Source organism: Cuculus canorus, chromosome 5 (genome assembly GCF_017976375.1).
Source record: "Cuculus canorus isolate bCucCan1 chromosome 5, bCucCan1.pri, whole genome shotgun sequence".
Taxonomy (NCBI): Eukaryota; Metazoa; Chordata; class Aves; order Cuculiformes; family Cuculidae; genus Cuculus; species Cuculus canorus.
Genome location: NC_071405.1, coordinates 51,734,316 through 51,756,787, shown reverse-complemented (window position 1 = coordinate 51,756,787; position 22,472 = coordinate 51,734,316). Strand labels below are relative to the sequence as shown.

At 45.3% G+C, this 22,472-nt stretch overlaps 1 protein-coding gene across 3 annotated transcripts in view; it reads left to right on the top strand.

Annotated features, from left to right (window-relative positions):
- The first annotated feature begins 415 nt into the window (after positions 1-415).
- The window catches only part of LRP4 (LDL receptor related protein 4), an 85,511-nt gene continuing 63,454 nt past the window's right edge, over positions 416-22,472 (top strand). For all 3 annotated transcript variants that reach the window (XM_054066737.1, XM_054066736.1, XM_054066738.1), the window contains exon 1: positions 416-603. In XM_054066737.1, the coding sequence (XP_053922712.1) occupies positions 516-603 (88 nt within the window). In that variant the 5' untranslated portion in view covers positions 416-515. The remainder of the gene's footprint in view (positions 604-22,472) is intronic.

Genomic DNA, 22,472 nt, shown 5'->3' with positions numbered 1-22,472 from the left:
GCGGGAGGCTCAGAGGGAAAAGTCAGATGTTTCTCTTAGGTAACAACATCTGTGCTGGGCAGAAGGCTCGGTCCTTCGAGGCTTTCAGCTGCTGAAGGCTGCTTGGCAAACGGTGTTGGGACAGGGAGGAGGCATCTGCCATTCGTCTTCGGTTCAGACAAGCCCGCACAAGCCGAGACGCGGTGGCAAGGCGCGAGGGACCCGCTCGGGCACCGGAGGCCCGCGCTCAGCCGAGATCCCGAGCGGTGCTGCGGGAGCCGCCGGGGGTCTCGCCGCGGGATTCCGCGCGTTCGGCCGCGGCGCCGGGACCGCCTCCGCCGCGCCGAAAGTTCGCTGTGAGCGCCGGGGGGAGCGGGGCGGGGGCCGCCCCGGCGGGGCTCCTCCTCCGGGGCCGGGCCTGGGCCGGGCGGAGCGGAGCGGGGTGCGAGCCCCCAGCCCCGCCGCTGCCGCCGAGGGAGCTGCGCGCAGGGCGAGCCCGGGACGCGGCTGCGGGCGCCGTCGCCACCGGCAGCACCATGGGGCGGTGCGGCGGGGGCTGCCTGCTGCCCGCGCCTCCGCGGCTGCTGCTGCTGCTGCTGCTGGGAGCGCTGCTCCGCGCCAGAGGTAAAGAGGCTGCCGCGCCGCCCCCGGGGTCCCGGGCAGCGCCGCCCCGTTCACCTGCCCTGCCCCGCCGCGGGACAAAGCGCCCGCACCCCTCCCGCGCCTTTCGCCATGCCCCGGCGCTGCCGGGGTCCGGAGCGGGGTGCAGGGTGCGGAGTGGGATGCGGGGTCCCGGGGCGGCGCGGGGTGCGGGTTCTCGGGGTGCGGGGTCCCTGGGCTCTGTTGCCTCAAGCGGGCGGCGTGGGGTGCGGAGTCCCTGGACGACGCGGAGCGAGGGGTTCCGGACCGGTGCTGCTCCAAGCGGGCTGCACGGGGTCCGGGGTCCCGGGGCTGGGTGCAGGGTCTCGGGGCGGCGCTGCCCCGAAGAGGCGGCGTGGGGCGCGGGGTCCCGGAGCTGTGCTGCCCCCAGCGGGCGTGGGGTGCGGGGTCCCGAGGCAGTGCTGCTCCGAACGGGCGGCGGAGCGGGGTGCTGGCTGCCCGCAGGGTCCCGGGCGCTCCCGCGGCCGCTACCCCCGCAGAGTTCGGCGGCGGCGGCGGCAGCTCGGGCTTTGTTGGCGGGGCCGGGGCGGGAGCGCAGGTTGCCTCGCAGGCTGCCGTGCCCGGCGTGTCGGGACAGCCGCCGCTCCGCTGCAGGAATGCGCCCGCCGCCACGGGCCCCTTAAAGGCGCAGCCCGGCCCCGCGCTACCTGCCCTGCCGGGCGGGGGCTCGGCTGCGGCTCGGCCGGCGGGAGAGCGGCTCCGCCGAGTCTTGCCGGGGAAAAACTTTACCTTTGTGCTCGCTCTGCGAGTTGCCGGCTCTTCATCTTTTGCGGCGAGGTTCTATTGGCGAGAAAACGTCTAAAGGCTTCGCGAGGTTGTTTAGGCGCAGTTAGAAGGCTTTGGTGGTGGGGTGCGGTGGGGATAGGAACCTCGTTTCTCTACCCTCGCTCCCCTGACAGCTGCTGTTCTATCTCACCCGTCCCATTTCTCCTGCGCTGCTCTGAAATTCCAGGAAGCGCGGCTGACCTCCATCCTTCTCCCAGTATTGCCTCTGGGGCACAATCACATGGGGTTTGGGTTTCAAGTAATATTATTTCTCTTCTAACGAGAAACCTAATTGCAGGCAGCTTTGAGGAAGGTGCTAAACCAGCTTGGAAAGCCGAGCCACAGTTCTGTGTATTGGAAAATCTGTTTTTTAGAAGCCAGAAGGACTCTTTAGGTTCTCAAGTGCCACACGGCTACTTTGCCGCAATCTAGGAGCGAGAAGGATCTAAAGCACAGATCTTAGTGGAGGGGCAGATCTGGATGTGTTTTATTTTGGCTGTTGCCCAGGTGCTCTTAGTTAATGTGTCTGGGCCGTTTACAGCCATGTGGGGGAATGTCTGATTGTAAAGTGCAGGTTTGCTCTGAGGTGGTTGTGCCTTGATGTCTCCGGAACACTTTTTATGGCAGTTTGTCTCTCTTTCAAGTAGTCCTCCCATTGCTGCATTTTCCTGTGTCCTCTTGTCTGAGGAACGTGAGTTTATATTGGATGGGCCAACTGCTTCCAGAAATGAATATTGTCTTTCCTTCCTGAGAAAATAATCTTTGCAGAAAGAACACAATGCATGAGCGATTTTTGTTTTATTTTCCTATTTGAAGCAAGGAAAAACATGAGGTGGTGTCAGGATGGAGGAGGCAGGGCCAAAATTTGTGATGAGTTGATGTTTCACCCCTTAGCTAGATGTTTCGTCATTGTCACTTAGAAATACCTGCGGGTATAGTGTGCAGCTTAACTGTCAGAGCATCCACAGCCACAGAATTTGTGATGCCAAACAGGTAAATTGTTAGAAGCACTTGATCATTGATCACTGTGCCTTAGTACAGGAGTGGATAAAGCAAACAAATCTGGATGATTGACCTTTGACCCTCTTTTGGTCGTTTGTAGCACTTAAAACTGGATAAGTCTGCCAAAAGGAAAAAAAAATAGGTCTGCCAGTATCTAGAGCTCTTGGAAAAGTGTGTTGAAGGTGAAAATGGATATACATAGAGAATATAAAGCTAATGTCATGCACTGCTGGTGCATGGTGGTGAAAAAAAGGCCTGCTATTATGATGGTCTGTCTTAGTATAAGTACAGAATGTCACAGAACCTGTCCGCATGATATGCATGCTGTTCTGGCTCCTGGAGCTCTGCCACAAAAAGGCATGGTTAATACCAGACATTCTGGCCCCAAACATCTTGACTACATTTTAGAGTCACAAACCTGAATGTCATATGTCTATAGAAGTATAAGTTTGCAGTGGGAATCACTATATCCACTATGTGTGCTTGGCATTGCTATGGGTTCTACAGCTCTCAGCCAAGTGCAAAATGCCTGTTTGGAGCTGATAATGCTCTATTTTCTGGGTGTGTTGAGAGTACCTGGGTTTACTGGTGAGCAGGTTGGATGATATTCCCAGTTTAGAGTGATTGTGAGAGCTAACCTGAGTGTTTCTTTTGAGTGGTGAAGGCACTGAATAACATCCCCACTCTTCGAAGAGATGCTGCAAAAGGCTGACAAGTGGTGGTGTTGGGTCTTTTTGGTTTGATTTTTCTTTTTTTTTTTTTGTTATTTTTTAAAAATAATTCTGTGTCAACTAAAACGTGGTGGCAATGGTGAAAAAAACATAAAGCATAAATCTTCCAGTATGCAGTGAACATTATTGTTTCATTTACTTAGTGTAGATAAGTGATTGTCTTTTATAGTCTCTATAGTTGTGTGCTTTAGGACTGCTTTCTTCAATAGAGAATCCCTTTTTGCATCCTGGGAGCGTGGGTGTAGCAGTAACCAAATTAATAGCTGGTTAGTTACATAAAGTGCTTGCATTTCCAGAGTGTCTTGAGAACCTTGAAGGGGGATTTCAGAAAACTTGGAGCTGTTTCTCTACATTCTGTTCATTGAAGTTGCAGAAGAAAGTGTGGTTGGGTATAAACATTATCCGGTTATTTGTACTTAAAACCAGAAATACTAAGTGTATGTTAATTAGAAAATGAAATTGAAATTATTTGTATTTTGTTTTTACTTCTAAAAACCTGTACTTCTCCAGACTGGTGAAATTAACATTTAAAAAATAATTAAAACATTAATTCTCTGAGAATGATCTGTAGTCTGATATACCTCTTGAATCCTCCTGCGCTCTTGTGAAATAGGCAAATATTATCCTTGTTTTGTAAATGTGGGAAGTGAAGTAGAAAGTGTCTTGCCCAAGGCCAACTCCATTTGCCCTAGAATGCAACTTACCATTGAACACAATAGAGTGTATGCTTCATAACACTTATAAAGGCTGATAAAGAGATGGTATCTTGAAAACCAGTCAAGGTTTTAAAAATAGGTTTAAAAAGTAAGTGCATGTCCTGCGCTTTCCTTGAATTCTTTCGCTGCTTGTGACTTTTGTGACTATTTTTCTTTTCAGTAATACTTCTGTTTCTATTGCTGATAATCAAAAGATTCATAAAACAGAAATTTTACTGACTTCATTGGAAAGGGTGAATCAGTAAAGTGTTAAACATATAAGAAAAGCGGATGTTTTATTTCTCTAGTACTCTGGTATTTCCACTTTAGCCATTTGTGATGTTATCTCAAAGGAGTTTGCACAATAAGGTGATATAAATGCACACAGGCACGCTTAAACTGACCAACTTTTAAGATGTCTGGCTTTACCTGATACAACATTCAAGGCTGGAGCTCCAGCATGCAGCAAACCCGCTCCATTAATTGGCATACTGTATTTAGTGACTGTCTGTGTTTCACACAAATCACGTCAGAGAACACTAATTGTAATTGTCGTCCATGAATCTAATGTGCTTGATAGTTAGGGTCCTGCTTTTTGCATCCTTGGTGCCTGTGATTCTTTGCCATGGTTGTTATGGTAGGCATTACTCTTTTATGGGATTTTGTTGTCTATTCTGTGTGAAGACTGGGCACTCTAAAGCTTCTTGAATATCTTCTTTATGTGTCATCTCCCCTGCAGATTTCCATTTCCCCATAATAGACAGTAACTGTATGGATCCATGGGCTTGTGATTCCGTAGCCTTATTCATGTTGTATATCTGGTCACTCTGGGACTGTTAACGTTGGGTGTATTTGGCTGCCATTCTGTTGTGGGTGAGTTTGTGTTCAGGCATTTTTCTGCCTCTGTTATGTAGAACTGCCTGTTAAATGCTGAAGTGTTCCAACCTCTGTATTTAGTCTGAGAGACTCTTGAGCTGCAGTTGGTGTTTCTGTGAGGAGCAGAACTCCCTCTCAGCTGCTGTGAGCCTAGATGAAAGGAGACTCAGCATGCAAAGGTGTGCAAATGAATTTTCATAAAGACTTTCTTAACATCAAATGCAGCTGATGTTTGTGGGTTGTCTTGCTAAATTGTGGATGGCTGAAACTTCTTGTATTGAGTGATTATTATTGTTTAAGATAGAAGCAAAAAGGGATTGAACAGTTGGGAGCCTGATTCTGATGGTATGCGATACATGCCTATAGCAAGAGGCCTAATGTTAGCACAGCTTTGGGCTGTGAAAAGTAACAACAGAAGCTTCTGTTTTTTGTGAAGTTCTTGGGTCATTAGATTTTTCTGTATTTAGCCACCAGTCAGTGAATCACAAACCATTAAGGTTAATGGGCAGTATTATACATGCATATTAAGTGTTTGCACTGCAAATTGAATTTTTGTCAAAAAGTGCATGACAGAAGATAGTGTAGACTCTTGTTTCTCATCCTGTTGTATGTAACAGCAACTTTCTGAAGCCGCAATACTCAGAACTAAGAAACACCAGGTATTTCCCCTGAATGGGTTAGGGTGAGAATAAAATTCACCTCCCTGTAGTATAGTGGTGAAGTTGTTTAAAGAAATGTTGTCCAGCGAAGCTTCCAGTAGAGAACATGTTTGTCTGAAAATGGACCTCATATTTTGTAGTATCTAGGTGCAGTTTTACTCTTGAAGTTAAATTTACCAGCAGTGAGATGCTGTTGTGACTCCAAGCAGGGGACACCCCTCTCCTGGCTACCAGCATGGTGACTTCCTCCATATGCCCTAGCAGGGCATAGTCTTCTGTGTCTCTTTGTCACTGCCTGACAGCCCCTCCTGGCTGCTGGAGCTTTCTGTTTCTATTGCATAGCAGCAGTTCTTTAATCAGAAATCTTGTTAGTATTCAAGGATAATTGATCCGACTCTCTGGTAGGGGGTGGGGACCCAGCCTTGCATCCTTCTCCTACTTGCCACCCCCAGTTTGACCCCTGTTGTCTCTTTGTTTTCTTGAGTTAAGTTTGTGCCAGTGATGTGTGTGTGCTGTTTTTCCAAGCAGCCTGAAGTTGGCTGTAACCAAGAGCAGCAGTTAAATAGAGCCCGATTTCCCCGCTTCCTGGCGTTTAGTTGTTCGGCCCCATTTTCTGGTCTTCTGTGTTTTTGATTTGCAGAGAAGGAACTTACTTGGTGCCCCCAGGCATCTCTTAAACCCATTAGGACAAACTCCATTATTTCACTGTACTTAGAAATCCTCCTCCTTTAGTCCCAGCATCCATCAAAATAATGTATCCTCTGTAAGGCCCTCTGGAAAATGTTTAATAGGATCTTTTCAAACTCAAGGAGAGTTCCAGTTGCGAAGGGGGAGGGGTGAAGGCTAATGGAAGATCTGACTGTGACTTGCAGTAAGCCTGAACTTGGCCTGTGTCAGCTCTCCTTTCACCTCCATGCTGAGGGAGTGCTGAACAGAGTGGATCCAACACTGGGATCAAAGCTGGAAACAAAAGGCTTTGGGAGAAAAATTTCCCGTCTGGCAAAGAGGCAGCCACACAAAGGTGGTGCATAATTTATCATTTGAGGTTTATTTCTGCTCTGCTCCTTCTGGAGAGGGTAGGAAAAAAGAAGTGACTCTCCTGCTGTTTCAAAAGGGATAAGTGATGGCTTTGGAGTCTGGAGGCAGGAAGGGGCTAGAGGTACCATGGAAAAACGTTTTCAATGCAGTCTGTACCCAGCTCCTCTCTTCTCAGGCATGATCAGACGTTATTTCTGTTGGGGAGAACCCTATTCTTGCCTTTTAAGGTTTCAAAGAGTGAGTACTTCTGGCTTCTGTGGTAATTTCTGAGTCTCAGTGTATGAAGTGGCTCTGGTCTTGGCACAATCAAGTTCTTTGAATTTCTGGAGTGTTTTTCTTGCCTTCAGGATCGGTCTAAGTGCCATGGCTCTGTGTAACATGGAGGAAGAGGCTACATTTGCCCCAAAGGGTTTATAGTCTAAATTAGACAACTAATAGCTGATAAGTATCAGGGGTGTGATAGTTCTAGTGTGAGAGATAAGGTCCAATATTAAAATAGCATAGCTTTCTAATTAAATTTCCTTTAGCTTTGGTTTAATGGGAAAAGCTTATGAAAGTTTTTCATTCCAATCGCTTCTTAGAACAAGGATGGAGAGGGGGTTTTGGGTAAGAGTTAGCATCAGAGATGACTGAAAGTTGGTAACTGGGGAAATAAAGATGAGGGAGCAGATGCAAGAGTATTATAAATCAGGAGGGAGGAGGGAAGGATATATAGGAGTATACTAACAGAAGCAAAGATAGGCATTTTGGAAGTGAGAGCCAAGGACTTGTGCTGGCAAAGGAACAGAGGAGCTGTGTAAGGAGATCCAAGTGGAGTAATTATATGGGATCTGATGGCAGAAAGGTTGTTAATTGGGTAGTATAAAAGATGGAAGTTATGAAAGTAAAGTTGAGCACTGTGCAGCTTTTAGTTGATGAGGCCCGGAAAGGCTTATTTTAGTAATACTTTAAAGGATGGTATGACAACTTTTTAGGGACCCTCAACAGTAGAGTCCCTGGCTTAGAGGGTTGATTTTATGAAATATCAGAAGCTTCTCAATGAGTGCAGAGGTGAAAAGGGAGACAGATATTGACATAATGCTGAGGTAGTGAGCCACGAGATAGAGGTGATGATGGAACTCTCTGTGGCAGTGGAGTGTGTGATCTGTCAGGCTTGGGAGCACATGCAGCCAGAAGAATTTTTTGAGTGAGATGACTGGGAAGATACTTTGAACCACAGTCCTGTCTTGAAAAGTGTATGGAACAGGAAGGCAGAGTTGAGGAGAGAAGCTACGAGGTTGGACATGATTGCCTGGAAAAAGGCGTAAAGTGAGAATAGGAGACTACTCTGGGTTTGGAAAGGAGTTTGGGTACAGAAACAACAAGACTGGTGGCAGAAAATAACACCTTTCCTGGAAAAGAAGGCTACTTCTCTTCCTCTTCTCCATTAAGAATTGTTATGTGCAGGAGTGAGTCACAAGTGAGAACTGTTAAAACATAAACACGTGATGTTCTCAGCCCCCTTCTCTGAAGTGCTCAGAAGAAGCATTGTATGACTATGTGAAACGGTTATATGGAAATATGTGCTCTGCTACTTTAGCCTGAATCTCCAGCTCCGTCAGTTCATTTGACTTTGTGACACCTGGTAATGTTCTTCCTTGAAGTGCAGCCATTCACTGTAGCACAACCGTGTCTCATGAGATCTAGAATTAGAGTAAAATAAAGACACACCTTAATTTTTTTTTTTTCCTTTGTGCTCCCACCTAATATTAGTTCTGAATTTCCATAACTGCTGAATAGTCAAATGCTTTCCTTGCAACTCTGAGGGCAAGGAAAAAAATGAGAAGTCTCAGGACTGTCATTTCTTGCTTCTGTTCCGAGCTCCTGAGGGTGAACCAGGAGGTGGGATAATTCTCTGAATTAAAATTGCATTTGTTAAGAGGAAGCCGGCTTTAATGCTGTCCTTTGTGATTCAAAGTTTGCAACTTCTTCAGGCTTGACAAATTTAGGAAATGAGTTTTTTAAGATTGCGTTCCTCTCACTGTGATTTTTGAAGCCTGTTACTCTTGAAAAGCCTGAGTTGAGTTTCTTGTGGCTGTAGGAGATGCCCCTAATTTGTGCTGCCTTTTTAAAAGGGCCTTGATCAGCTTAGCACCTATTAGCATAAGGAAAAACATAATAGGTCTGGCTGTGAGAGAAGACTGGAGAGTTTGCTGACTGGAAACGGGGATAGATTGGAGGCTGCCATTCTGGAGGTTTTACTAGCCAAGAAGCAGGAGAAGATAGTCACTGGCAAATAGGAGTGCTAGTGGACTATGTGCATTTTCGTCATGGATCTCAAACAGAAGTATTCGGTGTCTAAATCTTAGAAAGCATCATAGAGGGATAGGTGGGAGACTAGTTCAAGTCTCCTGACAAAGAGACTATTTATTGCTCTGCAAACAGACCTAAGTTTAATACAAGGAAAGATCAGGTTGAATTGAGAGCTGTATCTATGCAGAGTCAAAGTGGTGAAGGAATTTTTCTTGGGCATTAACTTGGAAACATGGGAGGACTGAATTGGGCTGGTTAGTGAGGTTGTGGCTCTTTGCTATCTTTGCTCGGTCTTAGGAAAGGCTGCCGCTGGGTCTGGTGCCTTTTCTGTACCGGTGAATGGCAACTGCAAGATGGTGCTGACTCATGGACAGCTGATTCATGAGTGGTTAAGGTGTCTCCACCACAAGGGTGGTAACCTCATCTGCTGTCCGAGTTCTAACTGTCACTGCTCATGAATCAGCACCATCTGTAGGCCATTATTGACTGCATTTTTGAGTGTAAGGGAGAATTCAGACCTTTAGTCAACATTACCTTAAACAACAGAAGGTGTTTAGGCCTTTGGGGTGTGTTTGGTTTGGTTTTAGATTGTGTGGGGTTTTTTTCCAGGCTCGTGGTTTATTATCTGTGGAGCAGGTAGATGTCTTGCCTGTGCCTCAACTCCTCTGGAAGGGCAGATTTGTCATGTTTTGCCAGTTACATTGAGTAATTTCTATGCTACTGGTACTCTAGCAGGGAAGAACAGCCTTGTTGATCCCTGCTTTCTGCAACTTTCCACTAGAAACTCTTTGATCTGAAGCATCTCATCCACTCACAGGAGAAGCCCGTTGTTTCGTTGAGGTTTCTCAACTTTGTGACTTACCTCCTGTGAACTGTTAGATAAGGAGCTGTAATCTTCTGTTGCTCTTTGTGCAAATTCCAGTCTAATTCCTTAGGTTAAGTTTTCCAGTCAATTGTGACTAGAAATACTTTTTTTTCATCCTTCCTTTCTTGCTTATTATAGTTAGTTCTACATCCACAAGTCTTCAGAAGTCTGGGAGCAACCACTGAAGTTGGAAAGGAATGTCTAAAAAGTAAAAAAGAAAAGGAGATAATTCCTAGTATACTCTGTAGTAACTTTTTGTTGGTTGATTGTGCTGGAGAAGGTAACACTTGATGAAAGTAATACATATGCTGGAGGAAGAAGAGAAGCACAGATAATTACTTTCTGAGAAATGACCCAAGAGCAAATTTTGTACTGCAGATGCTTTAGAGCATACTGGCAGGAAAGTGAGAGTGGCAGGCACTTGCCTACTTTGAACGCTTGGCAACACCCCCTGTTTAGCTTAATCAGGTACACAGGCCAAATCTAACAGTTAGTGTAGAACTAATGGGAGATACAGGGCAAATTAAACCTATGTACAATCCATCAATTGTAGGATAAAAATAAACAGTACTCAGACAGAAGCCTTCGAGCAAGGAAGGGAGTGAGGCAGAGATGACATCTTTGGTATGTACATCTTGACTTACCCGCTCAGGCAAAACAGCCTCTGAGCTCAGGCTTCCGATTAAGTGACTGGGACAGCTGCCAAAACACCTACGTTTGCTACCTAATGTACTGCAGTGCATTGGTCCTGAGGGTTAATCTGGGAAAGGCATGGAGTGATATCTGGGTTTGTTTGGGGCTTTTTCTTGAATGGTGTGATAACAACATGCTTTGCATCCTGTATGTCAAGATCTTAAAAATAAATGTGGTGGGGATGCTAAAACTGCCTGTCAAAGTGTGGTGAGGAAAGACGGCCATCAGAGTTATGTCGCAGAAGACCAGATATGCCTAGGGAGCCAGCCTTTCTGACCTTGCAGGCTGCATACCAAAGTCTTTAAGGTATGTGCAGTATGGCTTTGTACCCTTTAGAAATATGCAGAAGGGGAGCGGCTCACAGGAGGGAAATGACAGTAACTCTATGAGAAGAAAATTGTTCTGTTGCAGGGCTGGGGCTGGGCTGAGGTGGGCATGCAGCAAGATCCCTCTACAGCCCTGCTCTAACCACCCTCAGGAGCTCTTTCATGCCTAAGGCTCTGTGCTGGTGCAGCTGTGCTGGCTATATAGTAGCCCTAGCACGTAAATCACATTTCAACTACTCGAATCACATGAACTGAATACAATGATGAGATTTTCCTGCTATATTATTTGATGGAAAATTAAACATTTGATTCCCACAAGAACGAACTCTAGACCTCTGCGTGTTCTTACTTTGTAACCAAAGCAAAGTTAATTTTTTTTATTTTCAGATGTGCAAAGACATGATAGAACTAAACTGATGAAATCTATGCAGTGATGGTTACAGAGCAGAACTGGAAGAATTTCCATTGCTGATCTTTGCATAGAAAGACTCGAGACTGGTGTTATCTCATCCAAAGCAGCAAAAGCTTTCTTTCCCTAAAAGTGTTAGAGAGCCGTAGATTGAAATCAAAATGAAAACCCTGTCCATTCCTACAAAAGCATTGTTTCTGGGGTTTGGCACTCCATTTGAGACTAATACAACAAATAACCTAATCCAAAATCCATCTGTTTGAGAAACTAGTCTGAATCTAAACCTGAACACAAGTTTCTGTAGTAAAAAAAAAAAAAATAAATCCAGATCTACCGGCCAACTAGACTGCCACAACTACACTCCCTGCACAGTGTCAGGGAAGCTGATGAGGAACTAGCTGATTCCAAGTGCAGTCCTCAGTGGACCCACAGCCAAACACTCACGCACAGAAAGGAAGGGGGACGATAATGCGGAAGAATGGAAACTTGCAAGGGCAAGGACCAGCAGATGGAAGAAGCTTCCCCTGAAGCCAGAGATGCCCTTGCAGGACTGCTTCACCACTCTGCAGACTGAAGAGGAGGGAACACCTGTCACATCTGGAGAGATGCTGGAGCTGAGTAAGGCAGCTCTATCTGCTTCCAGGATAACAGCTAGCACAACGAAGAAAAGGTGATGGGTGATAGTAGTGGGTGACTCTCTTCTGAGAGGAATGGGGGCACCCATTTGCCAATCTGACCCATTCTTCAGAGGGGCGTGCTGCCTACGAGGGGCTCTTAGCAGGGAAGCCACCAAGGGGCTGCTAGACCTTGTACATCCACTGCTATTGTTTCTCAGGGGTACCAGTGGTATAGCCAGGGGCAGTGTGAGATGTATCAAGAGGGATTAGATTACAAAGCCCTGAGAGTAGCCGTAAGGGACTCTGGAACTCAGGTGGTTTATCAGTCTTGGTCAAAGAGGTGGGGTTTGAAAGGCCATTTGAGTCTGGAAAATCAACAAGTGGCTGCAGGACTTCTTTTGTCGCAGCTAGAAGTTTGACTACTTAGACCATGGGACTTGCTTTGAGAAAACTGGTCTACTGGGAGCTGATGGGGTCCATCCATCAGAGAAGGGGAAAGACATCCTTGGTCATAAGCTTGCCAACCTGGTGAAAAGGGTGTTAAACTGAAGTTGCTGGGAGAGGGGAGACTCAGTCCATCCCAGTTTGATGCTAGTGCTAGCAGTTGATGCCCAGAGCCCGGAGAAGGAACACAGGTCATCAGGAGAGCACTTCAGAGAAGCATAGAATAATTTGGGTTCAAAGGGGCTTTAAAGATCACCTAGTTCCAACCACCCCTGCCATAGGCAGGGACACCTCTCACGACACCACGCTGCCCATGGCCCCATCCAGCCTGGCCTTGAACACCTCCAGAGATGGGACATCCACAGCGTCCCTGGGCAACCTGTGCCAGTGCCTCACCACTCTCATGGTGAAGAAATTCTTCTTTATGCCTAGCCTAAATCTGCCCTCTCCAGTTTATAGCTATTGCCCCATGTCGTTTCACTACAAGCCTTTGTAAACAGTCCCTCCCCAGCTTTCTTGTAGCCCCTTCAGGTACTGGAAGGTTGCTGTAAGATCTCTCTCTGCTTATTTCTAAAGGGCACAAAGCCATACTGCACATACCTTAAAGACTTTGGTATGCAGCCTGCAAAGTCAGAAAAGCTGGCTTCTCTTCTCTAGGCTGAACAAGCCCAACTCTCTCAGCCTGTCCTTGTATGGGAGATGCTCCAGCCCTCTGATCATCCTTGTAGCCCTCCTCTAGACCCGTTCCAACAATTCCATATCCTTCTTAGTTGAGGATTCCAGAACTGGACACAGTATTCCAGTTGAAGTCTCACAAAAGAGGAATAGAGGGGCAGAATCCCCTCCCTCAACCTGCTGGCCACACTTCTTTTGATGCAGCCCAGGATACGCTTGGCCTTCTGGGCTGTGAGCACACATTGCCGGCTCATGTCGAGCTTCTCATCGAGCTTGAACACCTCCAGGGACGGGGCATCTACCAGCTCTCTGGGCAGCCTGGGCCAGTGTTTTACCACCCTCAGCATAAAAAAATTCTTCCTAATATCTAGTCTAAACCTCTCATCTTTTAGTTTAAATTCATTATGCCTTGTCCTATTGCTACAGGCCCTGCTAAAACATTTTCCCCCATCTTTCTTATAAGCCCCCTTTAAGTATTGAAAGGCTGCAGTAAGATTTCCTTAGAGTCTCTCCAAGCTGAACAACCCAGCTCTCCCAGTCTCTCTTCACAAGGAGGGTGTTCCAGACCTTTGGTCATTTTTGTGGCTCTCCTCTGAATCTGCTCGAACAGGTCTATCTCTTTCCTGTGATGAGGGCTCCAGAGCTGGATGCAGTATTCTAAGTGTGGTCTCATCAGAGTGGAGCAGAGCTTGGCCTTCTGGGCTGCAAGTGCACATTGCTGGCTCATGTCCAGCTTCTGATCCACCAGGACCCCCAGGTCCTACTTAGGAGGGCTGCTCTCAATCTCTTCATCCCTCAGCCTGTATCAATATTCAGGCTTGCCCTGACCCATGTGAGCAACCTTGTACCTGGCCTTGCTGACCCTCATGGGGTTTTCACAAGCCTGCTTCTCCAGCTTGTCATGGTCCGTCTGGATGAAATTCTGTCCCTTGGGGGTGTCAACTTCACTACTCAACTTGGTGCCATTTGCAGACTTGCTGAGGATACAGTCAGTCCCATCGTCTATGATATTGATGAAGATATTAAGTAACTACAGTCCCCAAACAGACTCCTGAAGGACACCACTTGTCACAGATCTTCATCTGGACATTGATCTATTGACCACTACCCTCTGCGTGCAGCCATGCAACCAATTTCTTATCCACTGAATAGTCCACCCCTCAAATCCATATCTCTTGAATTTGGAGAGAAGGATATTGTAAGGGACCATGTCAAAGGCCTTAGAGAAGTCCAGATAGATGACATCCATGAGTCTTCCCATGTCCACTGATGTAGTCACTCCCTCATAGAAGGCTGCTAGGTTGGTAAGGTAAGACTAACCCTTCGTGAAGCCATGCTGGCTGTCTTGAATCACCTCCCTGTCCTCCATGTGCCTTAGCGTAGCTTCCAAGAGGATCTGTTCCATGATCTTCCCAGGCATAGAAGTAAGGCTGACAGGTCAATAGTTCCCAGGGCCCTCCTTTCTACCCTTTTTAAAAATAGATGCAGTGTTTTCCTTTTTCCAGTCACCAGCAACTTCTCCTGACTGCCTTGACTTTCGAAATATCATGGAAAGTGGCTTGGCGATTACATCAGCCAAGAACTCTCAGATGCATATGAGGACAGGCTGAGAGAATTTGGCTTGTTTAGCCTAGGGAAAAAGAGTCTCTGGGGAGGCCTTAGAGCCACCTTTCTGTATTTAAAGAGGGCCTACAGGAAAGCTAAGGAGGGACACTTTATCAGTGAGTGCAGGGATAGGATGAGGGGTAACAGTTTTAAGCTGAAAGAGGGGAGATTTATATTAGATATTGGGAAGAAACTTTTTACTATGAGGATGGTGAGGCACTGGAACAAGTTGCCTAGAGAAGTCATGCCCTATCCCTGGAAGTGTTCAAGGCTAGTTTGGATGAGGCTCTGAGCAACCTGATCCAGTGGGAGGTGTCCCTGCCCATGGTGGGGGGGTTGGAACTGAATGATCTTTGAGGTCCATTCCAACCCAAACCATTCTATGATTCTGCGATTCTATACGTTATTGCACAAAGTTATGGCAGCAGATAGTACCAAATTAAATGTGCAAAATGAAGTCAGACTCTTACCAAATACTGAACTGGCACATGTAACAGGAAGAACGCCATGAATCAAACAGTAATTGTCTGGGAAAAAGAAGTAAAAGGAGAGACCGAGAAGGAAATGTTTTAATTCTGTGAGTAAAATATAAAAGATGAGGAAGCAAACACTTATCTTACTAGAAATATGACATTCCTTGGAATGTTTTGATTTCTATCATTGTAGACCTTGCCATGTAGCTTTCTCTATTAAAACCTCTGTGGAGGCAGGCACTTTATATGTTGAATCCACTTCTGGGAGATACTGAAGTGTGCTGTCTCTTGCATGTGGGTAACACTTGCAGAACTTATTTTGCCAATAAAAGTGTCTTTGAATTGGCTGTGGTGGGATGTGGTGCAAGTTCTGATGCAGCATGAGGCTGTTTGTAAATGCATATTTTGATAAGAACTCATCTCTAAAATCTTTAGTCATTTTGTTTTCTTGTTGGTGTTGTGAATTGGTTCCTTCCCTTCTGTGGTCCGTTGTTGTATGGTTGATGTTTGAAAATTAAATGTCTTCCATCTGGTTAAGAAATTTGATTTATCCTTGGAGGCCTGAACTGCTGCCTTTGCAATAGGAAATGAACAGTGTTCCAACTGTCCCCAATTATCAGCCACTGGACTTCCTGCAGATGTGTGTCTCTTGCGAGGACACCAGAAGAAATGACTTACGGATCATGAGTTGCATTTTTGCTGTCTTGTATTCCTTCACCTCTATTGATTTAGTTATCTCCTGTTTAAGCCTCATAAATGAAACTATACTACTTAGAAACAGTGGGCTGGGCAGTAAAGATCCTGGAACATGGTCAGTAGCTTGTTTCATGTTACATGGAGGATGTAACTGCAAATGACTTATAAGGACGTGTTACTGATTTGGAGTAGTGTTTAGTATACTCTGGCTTCATGGGAAATATTGTCTTCAAAATACCGTTTTACAGTAATAGAAAACCTATGTTTTGAAATATCAGAATAAGAGGAATTTTTGTTCCTGCTGCCTTTTGCATTCAGTAAACTTGGCATCTCTGAGAGAATTTTTTTTTATGGGGATGCTAGGATGTTATCACTGCTGAGGATTGTTCTCAGCCTGCAATGTAGGTGGCTTGGCCTCCAGCTGCAGGTCTTCCTTGACGCACAGGTTGTGTTTTAATGTTATGCCTAATATAGTGTAACTGTGGGTTGCCCCACGAGAGTGGTCTTGCTCTCTCGTCCCTTTCATAGGTCTGTGAGCATGTCTGCTAGATGAATTGGTTCAGCTTGTTGATCTCTCACAGAACTGACCTGTAGAATAGTGAAACCAGGAACGGGTTGTGTGGTATTGGCAAGCCAAAAAGAATTGCTCCTCAGTGAGCTGACCAGTATAGACCTGATGGAAGGATGGAGGGAGGCAAGAACAATTGTGGTTTTGGCTTGCTGCTACTTCACTTTATCTTAACAGTAGTTTGGAAAGACTGGAAACAAGGGAAGGTGAGAATTCAAGCCCAAGATTCAGTTTCTATGGCTTGTTTAAACATAGGCCTCTTTATTGTATTATACTTGTATAGTACTGTAGTATAGTATACTGTAGTATATTATACTTGTAGTACTGTAATAGTGTTGAAGTGTGGTGAAAGATCTTGCAACTGGTGCAGTACATTAATTGGTGATGCCTTTTGTGTTGGAAACTTCTATTCATTAAGACTGGAATCTTAACACCTACTGTCTTGTTTCGCTTGGGCTAACACAGACTTATGTTCTCTGGTTGTTGCCAGAGAAATTGTCAAGCTAAATGTGAAAAGCATTATCCCTTTGCTTGCGCCTTGACTCTTCTTTCTTAATTGTGCCTTTTGAATGACTGATGTTTAGCAAAGAGTTGGGTTTTTGACTCTTATTTGCAGAATCTGGATCCAAGTTGTGCTTGCTCTCCCCACCTCTCTCCAGTGATGCTGTGGTGTGTCATGGTTTGACAAGCCTGGCCTGGGTGTGTACACAAAAGGAGGCACGATCCCACCCTCTTCCAGAGTTGATGCAGATATGGCAGTGCCGACATTAAGTGTCTGGTTATTCAGAGGAAGACAGCTGTTTGGAAGCATAAGCTGCCTAAACAGCCATTCCTGTTCTCCCTGAATGAATATGTGGCAGGCTGAAGACGAAGATCTGCGTGGGCTGAATGTCACACATGAATTGTCATTTGGATCATGTAAAGATGCACTCTGATGGAAATCAGAGCTTCACAGTGTTACATGCAGCGTGGGCATACAATAACAACAGTCCTTACTCTGAAGAGCTTGTAATTTCTATATGTAGTAAATTGACAGATTTATTCAATAGCAAGAGAAAACCCCATGATGAAATACTGATTAATATAGTAAAGAGGGGCTCTACTTAAACACTTCCCCTTTTAGTTTGTATGTTGGTACTAGTCCTGTCCTCTCCTTCCTCAAAGTATCTGTCTGTTTAAGCTGCCTTTCTCTAATCTGCTCCCTCCCCCAAGATGCTGCATGCAACATTATCACAGCTAGATAGACACGTTTGTTGTGTCTGGGGTCTGATACTGGGAGAATGAAAATTCTTCTCAGATGCAATGACCTAGAGGATCTAGCTGCTGTTTTTCTCCTGGATAGTGCGTGTTCCTGTTATCTGCCAGTATATTTGGTAAATGGTTGGCATTAGTCTAATGAAGGGTATCTTACTTGAACTTGGCTCACAAAGATGTCTTCAACCTTCGTGACTTCCACCCTTTCCCCTGTCCTGACTGTAGCAGCTCTTAGGATGGATCACTGGATATTTAACGATGTGACCACAAAGTTCAAGAAATTTGAGAACAGAAATATAGCTTGGACTTGGTTAGGAATCTAAGTGTTAAACCCTGGATTCTTGACTTGGGACAGTTTAACTGCAGCCAACCTGGAATAATACTTACTGAATATTCTTTTTCGCTGCTTTGTAGCAGCAAGCTAAATTCCTTGGTAGAATTCTGTAAATACATAATTGGCTTCAGTGGCTGTATTTCTCCAATAGCTTAAGTGTTGTATTCCCATAACCTTTGGAGATATCTATATGGAACTTAGCATGTTGGCTCAGATGTGCTAACGGCCAGGTTGGTTTTTTTTTTTCTTCTTCTTTCTAAGGGTAGTTGACAACTTGATTTTGGAGTCTACAGAATTTTTTCTTGCAAGAGTCAAGGACTGAACCATGGTGACTGGTTGCTTCAGAGCTGTTTTTTTTAATTCCTTTCATATGAATTTTCAGCATGGTAGTATGCATATCCTACATCTAAATGTACAAACTCTTGGTAAACAAACTGTGAGAAGAAAATAACTCTTGATTCCTTAAAGCCTTAAACAGGAAATGACCCCAGCTGCTTCTGTCACTTTGTCTCCAATGCCATAGTTCTGCAAGCAGTGAAGGTGGGTGAGGAGGAGTTGGAAGATCCTTCAAATTCATATCCTTTTGCTGCTCATCACCCCCTGCAGCACTTTCCCTGTTCTGTTTTTAACCAGGCTGCACAAAGCTGTGCCAGATCGTGGGTGTCATGGGACTGGAAATAGGGGAAGGAGGGCTTGGAGGTCTTTAAGCTAGCACTACTGATGAATATGAAATCACAGTCTCGAAGTTTCTTTCCCATTTTGAGTGAGTAGCAGTGTGTTTGTCGAGCGCTGGAGAGCTATGTTATCACTTAAGCATGGTCAAATCAAGGCTGCTTCCTGTCCTTTGCTTATCGTGCATAGAAGAGCGTTTATTTTGGGAGGATATCTGGCAAAGAAATCAAGAAACTAGGTTATAGCGTGAAGGGCAGAAGATCATATCTTCCCCATGGAAAAGAGTCACGCTCTTTTAAGGACTTGATACCTAAATCATCTTGTATGTATTTGTTTGCCAAATGTTTGTGCAGTTATGAGGAGGGACATGGGAATGATTTTCAGAATGCTGTTGCTATTTGTAATTCCGCATTATTTGGTACGATAAAAATGGAGGGAAGCAAATAAATCTCTAAGCACACTTCTCAGAGTTTGGAATTAATGGACCACATTAAACCTCAGAATAAAAAATTAGGAAATGGGAAAGCTAACAGAACTCAGCCTCTGAGGTTGGGATGTGTGCTATCATGACTGCAATGATGTGTAGCTTAGTGGTGTACTGTGACTTCAGTAGATCTGATCTTGACTCATCAAGACTTGTTGGCTGAAGATACAAATGTACCATATGTTCTTACTTAGAGAATGTTCTGTAGGAATAAATGTTATGTTCTTACAGTGTCTGGGAATGGCAGTGTATGGTACCAGAAATATTTAGCAAATTTAGTCAAGATACAAACTGCACACTAAGGCTTTTTTCCCCACTGCAGAAATAATTTTTTTTTCTGCTGAAAAAAGTCATTTTACTGCACAACCATTAAAATTGACTACTGCATAGCTCTTCCACCTACGACTGGAAAGAGAGGGAAAAAGTCTGTGTCCAGCTGAAAAAAGAGTCCCAGGGATTCCTCAAGGTAGATTGTAATTACTGGAGATAAAATTCTGCTATGAATAAAAGTAATTAGATGAGTAGCCCTATGTTCTGCCACATCTTTGATGCTACTCAGTCATTTTAGGTAGCATTTATAGCACTGATGGGCTTGGGGCAATCTTTGATCAGAGGAAGTACTCCATACTTGGCTGAATAAATAACACAATTTCTTGCAGTGCCCACTAATTACCTGAAAAGCTTGATTCAACTTGATTTGTCCATTGCATCCTACTCCCCAAAGTACAGTGGAATAACAGACGGAAAATGGCTCTTGAATCATCACAGTAAATCCATCTGTAAGACTGAACAGAAGACGCCACAACGTCTTGTTGTGGGTTTTGACCCAGAGATCATGGTTCTACCAAAAGGCAGTATGACTGCATGTAGGGTGAACTTTTCTTCTGTAGGCAGAAGGGTTTAAAAGGCTTTAAAAAGACGTCAAATTTTTTTCTTCCAGGGCTGAATGACTCATATACTGAAATGATCTGTGGGCTTAGTGAGGAATCCGTGTCTTTTGTTTAGATATGCACTTCAGATCCTGGAACTTGATCCAGGAAGTAGTATCAGAAGCAGTTCTTAATAACATTGTTAATATGAGCTCTTCTCGTGAGAGAAATCCGCAGGCATCTTTAGCCTACTTTTATATAGAAGCAGTGGTTATTTCAATATGTGCACAGATCTTCTCACCCAAAAAAACTGGTCCCAGAGAATAGAAATTCTATGAAAATAGGCAGCACAATAAAGGAAAGGCACCACAGAAGCGACTTGACTGTGGGTGAAGATTCTTCATGAGTTTGCATTTTGTTAGACATGAAAGAATCCCCTCCCTCCCTCCATTTGGCAACAGATCCACCAAAATTGACTATTAGAGATGAATCCATCTGAAACTGGCTTTGTTAGTTCTGCTTCTCATGTAGCTATTGAGATTAATCAGGTGTGTAGGTTGGAGTCTTGCTGGATGTAAGCTGATTTCCAGGTTCCCAAGTAGTGGCAGTGGTCCAAGCGGTTAGTTCAACCTCAGGAGATATTTAGTTCTCTCTTGTTAGGAGGCAGAAGTCTTCAATGGGCTTTAATTGGGTTGAACTTTAGGACTGCTCAAAAGCTTTGTCTGGTTTAGGATTTGGCTGCTTGGCTGCAGAGTGATATTTCTGGCAAGAAGCACATTAAACTTATGTTCTGAGCTAACTGGCTGCTGGCTGGTTCTCAAAGATGAATGAGAGCTTTGGGGGTGTTTTTGGTTAAACACATGGAATTTTTGGACAGGATTTTATCTGTTAAGGTTCTGATATTGTGCTCACTGCCAGCTTAAGCATCCACAGAAACTGTGCTGTCTTGTATAACAAGAAATTTTAACTAGGATATCAGAAATAATCATTGCTCCCAGTGATCCGCCCTGTGCTCTGAATGGCTGAATACAAGGTAAAATATTTCTGAATGTCACAGTTTACAGCCTGGCAACTTCCATTTATTTTAGCATGCTGGATTATAAACTGGTGCTTTGGGAGCTGCGCACAATTGTCCTGAGGTGATATCTTGCCTGACAAGATTCTCTGAATTGCTGGGTCTAGTCTGATTGAACCGGAAGGAGACTGCAGGCATGATGCTCTTTTCCCTCTGAAGACTCAAATCTCTTGGTCTTCAGGCTGGGTTACAAGGCCCGCGTGTCTCAGCCTAAGACTGGCCAGGGTAGAAGATAGCTGAGGGCAGAGAAAGGAAAAAAAAGATGTCCTGAGTGCTCCCAAACCTCCTTAGCATCTTGGAGCACAAGAGAGACATTTTACAATGCAAGTTGAACCAATTCTGATGGTCTTTCCTAATTAGTTACATCAGAAGGGCCAAAGATCGTTACTTCTTTTAGTGATTTTTTTAATTGCTCCCCCCCACCCTGCCTTTTGTCTTGCTTTCAGTTCACCCATCTGCATCTGGTCTTGCCCAGGCAGCTGCTGCTCTATTTGTATGTTCCCTGGGGGAGCTCTGGTGCTCCTTTAAGATCTCCTGTTGCTTTGGGAATTCACCTTTTAGACATGGTGCTTCATTAGCCTTTCTCATTTATTTAGTACTGTGAGAAACGGTTTTCCCCTCCCCAAAAGCAGAAGAACAAGTTTCCAGCAGCGTCTGCTTGAGAGAAGAGTCTCTATGTAAATAGAGCAGGTTTTAAAGCCTCCCGCTATTGGCAAAGGAGCGACTGGGGAGTTTTTGAAGGAATATTGTTCAACCGAGTTGGCATTAGGAGGCCCTTTGAAGGTGAGGACCGAAGAATTCCCCCCGGCTTTTTCTTGCTTGGGGAAGGTTTGCACGCAGAGAGCAGCCCTGCTTCCCCTCTGCTGCGTTGTCCTCCTCCCCTGCCTTGGTCTCAGCACGGTTGCTCCTTTTTGTTGCTGCTCATTAGAGAAAAAGAGCTGTTCGGGATTTTTCGACCCATCGAGTTCCGCATTTGCTCACATTTGCTGCCCCTCTTCCCCGCTGGGCGTTGTGGGAGAATTGTCCCCTGTCCCCTCTGCAGGCGATGGTGGGAACGGCCCTGTCCTCACTTATCACCAGTGACAAATCAATGGCAGCCTTCAGAAAGCTGGCCCCCGGGATCCCGCACTGCCTGGCTCTGGAGCAGTGGGAGGCTTCCCTGGCAGATAAAGAACTTGTAGCTCTGACTCGTTGCCTTAAATCTAACTCAGGAAACCTTTTCATTCTCTTCAGCAGCGGCCCCCTCCCCTCTCAGTTTGTCTTGGGGAAGGTGGTGGATGGTGGAAGGGGGGCATTTAGGGAGGTGGGGGAGACAGAAGTGGGGAAGCATTGGGGTTTGTAATGGTTTTTCTGTTTCCCTTTCACAATAGCCTGGCTAGTGCATGCAGAGCTGGGCTCACAAAGCCTCCCCGAAGTGCCTGGAGTCCTGCAGGGCTCCTCACAGTGCAAGTCTGCTGTGTGTATTCCTACCAACAATACGGCAGGGCCCAGCAACAGGTTCCAGCTTTGAGCAAATATTTCTACAGCTTTTCCTTAATCACTTTTGAAGGGGAGAGGGTGAAACGAGTCTGAGAGGTGGGAGGGGGAAAGAAAATTTCTGTTTGTGAGGGAGAGGAAAATAGACTTGGATGAAGGGATTTATCTCTGGCTTCTGTGGTCCAGGCTTCTAAGGTGAGCCTTTGTCAGCAATCAGTATCCCCACTAAAGCTAGAGTGG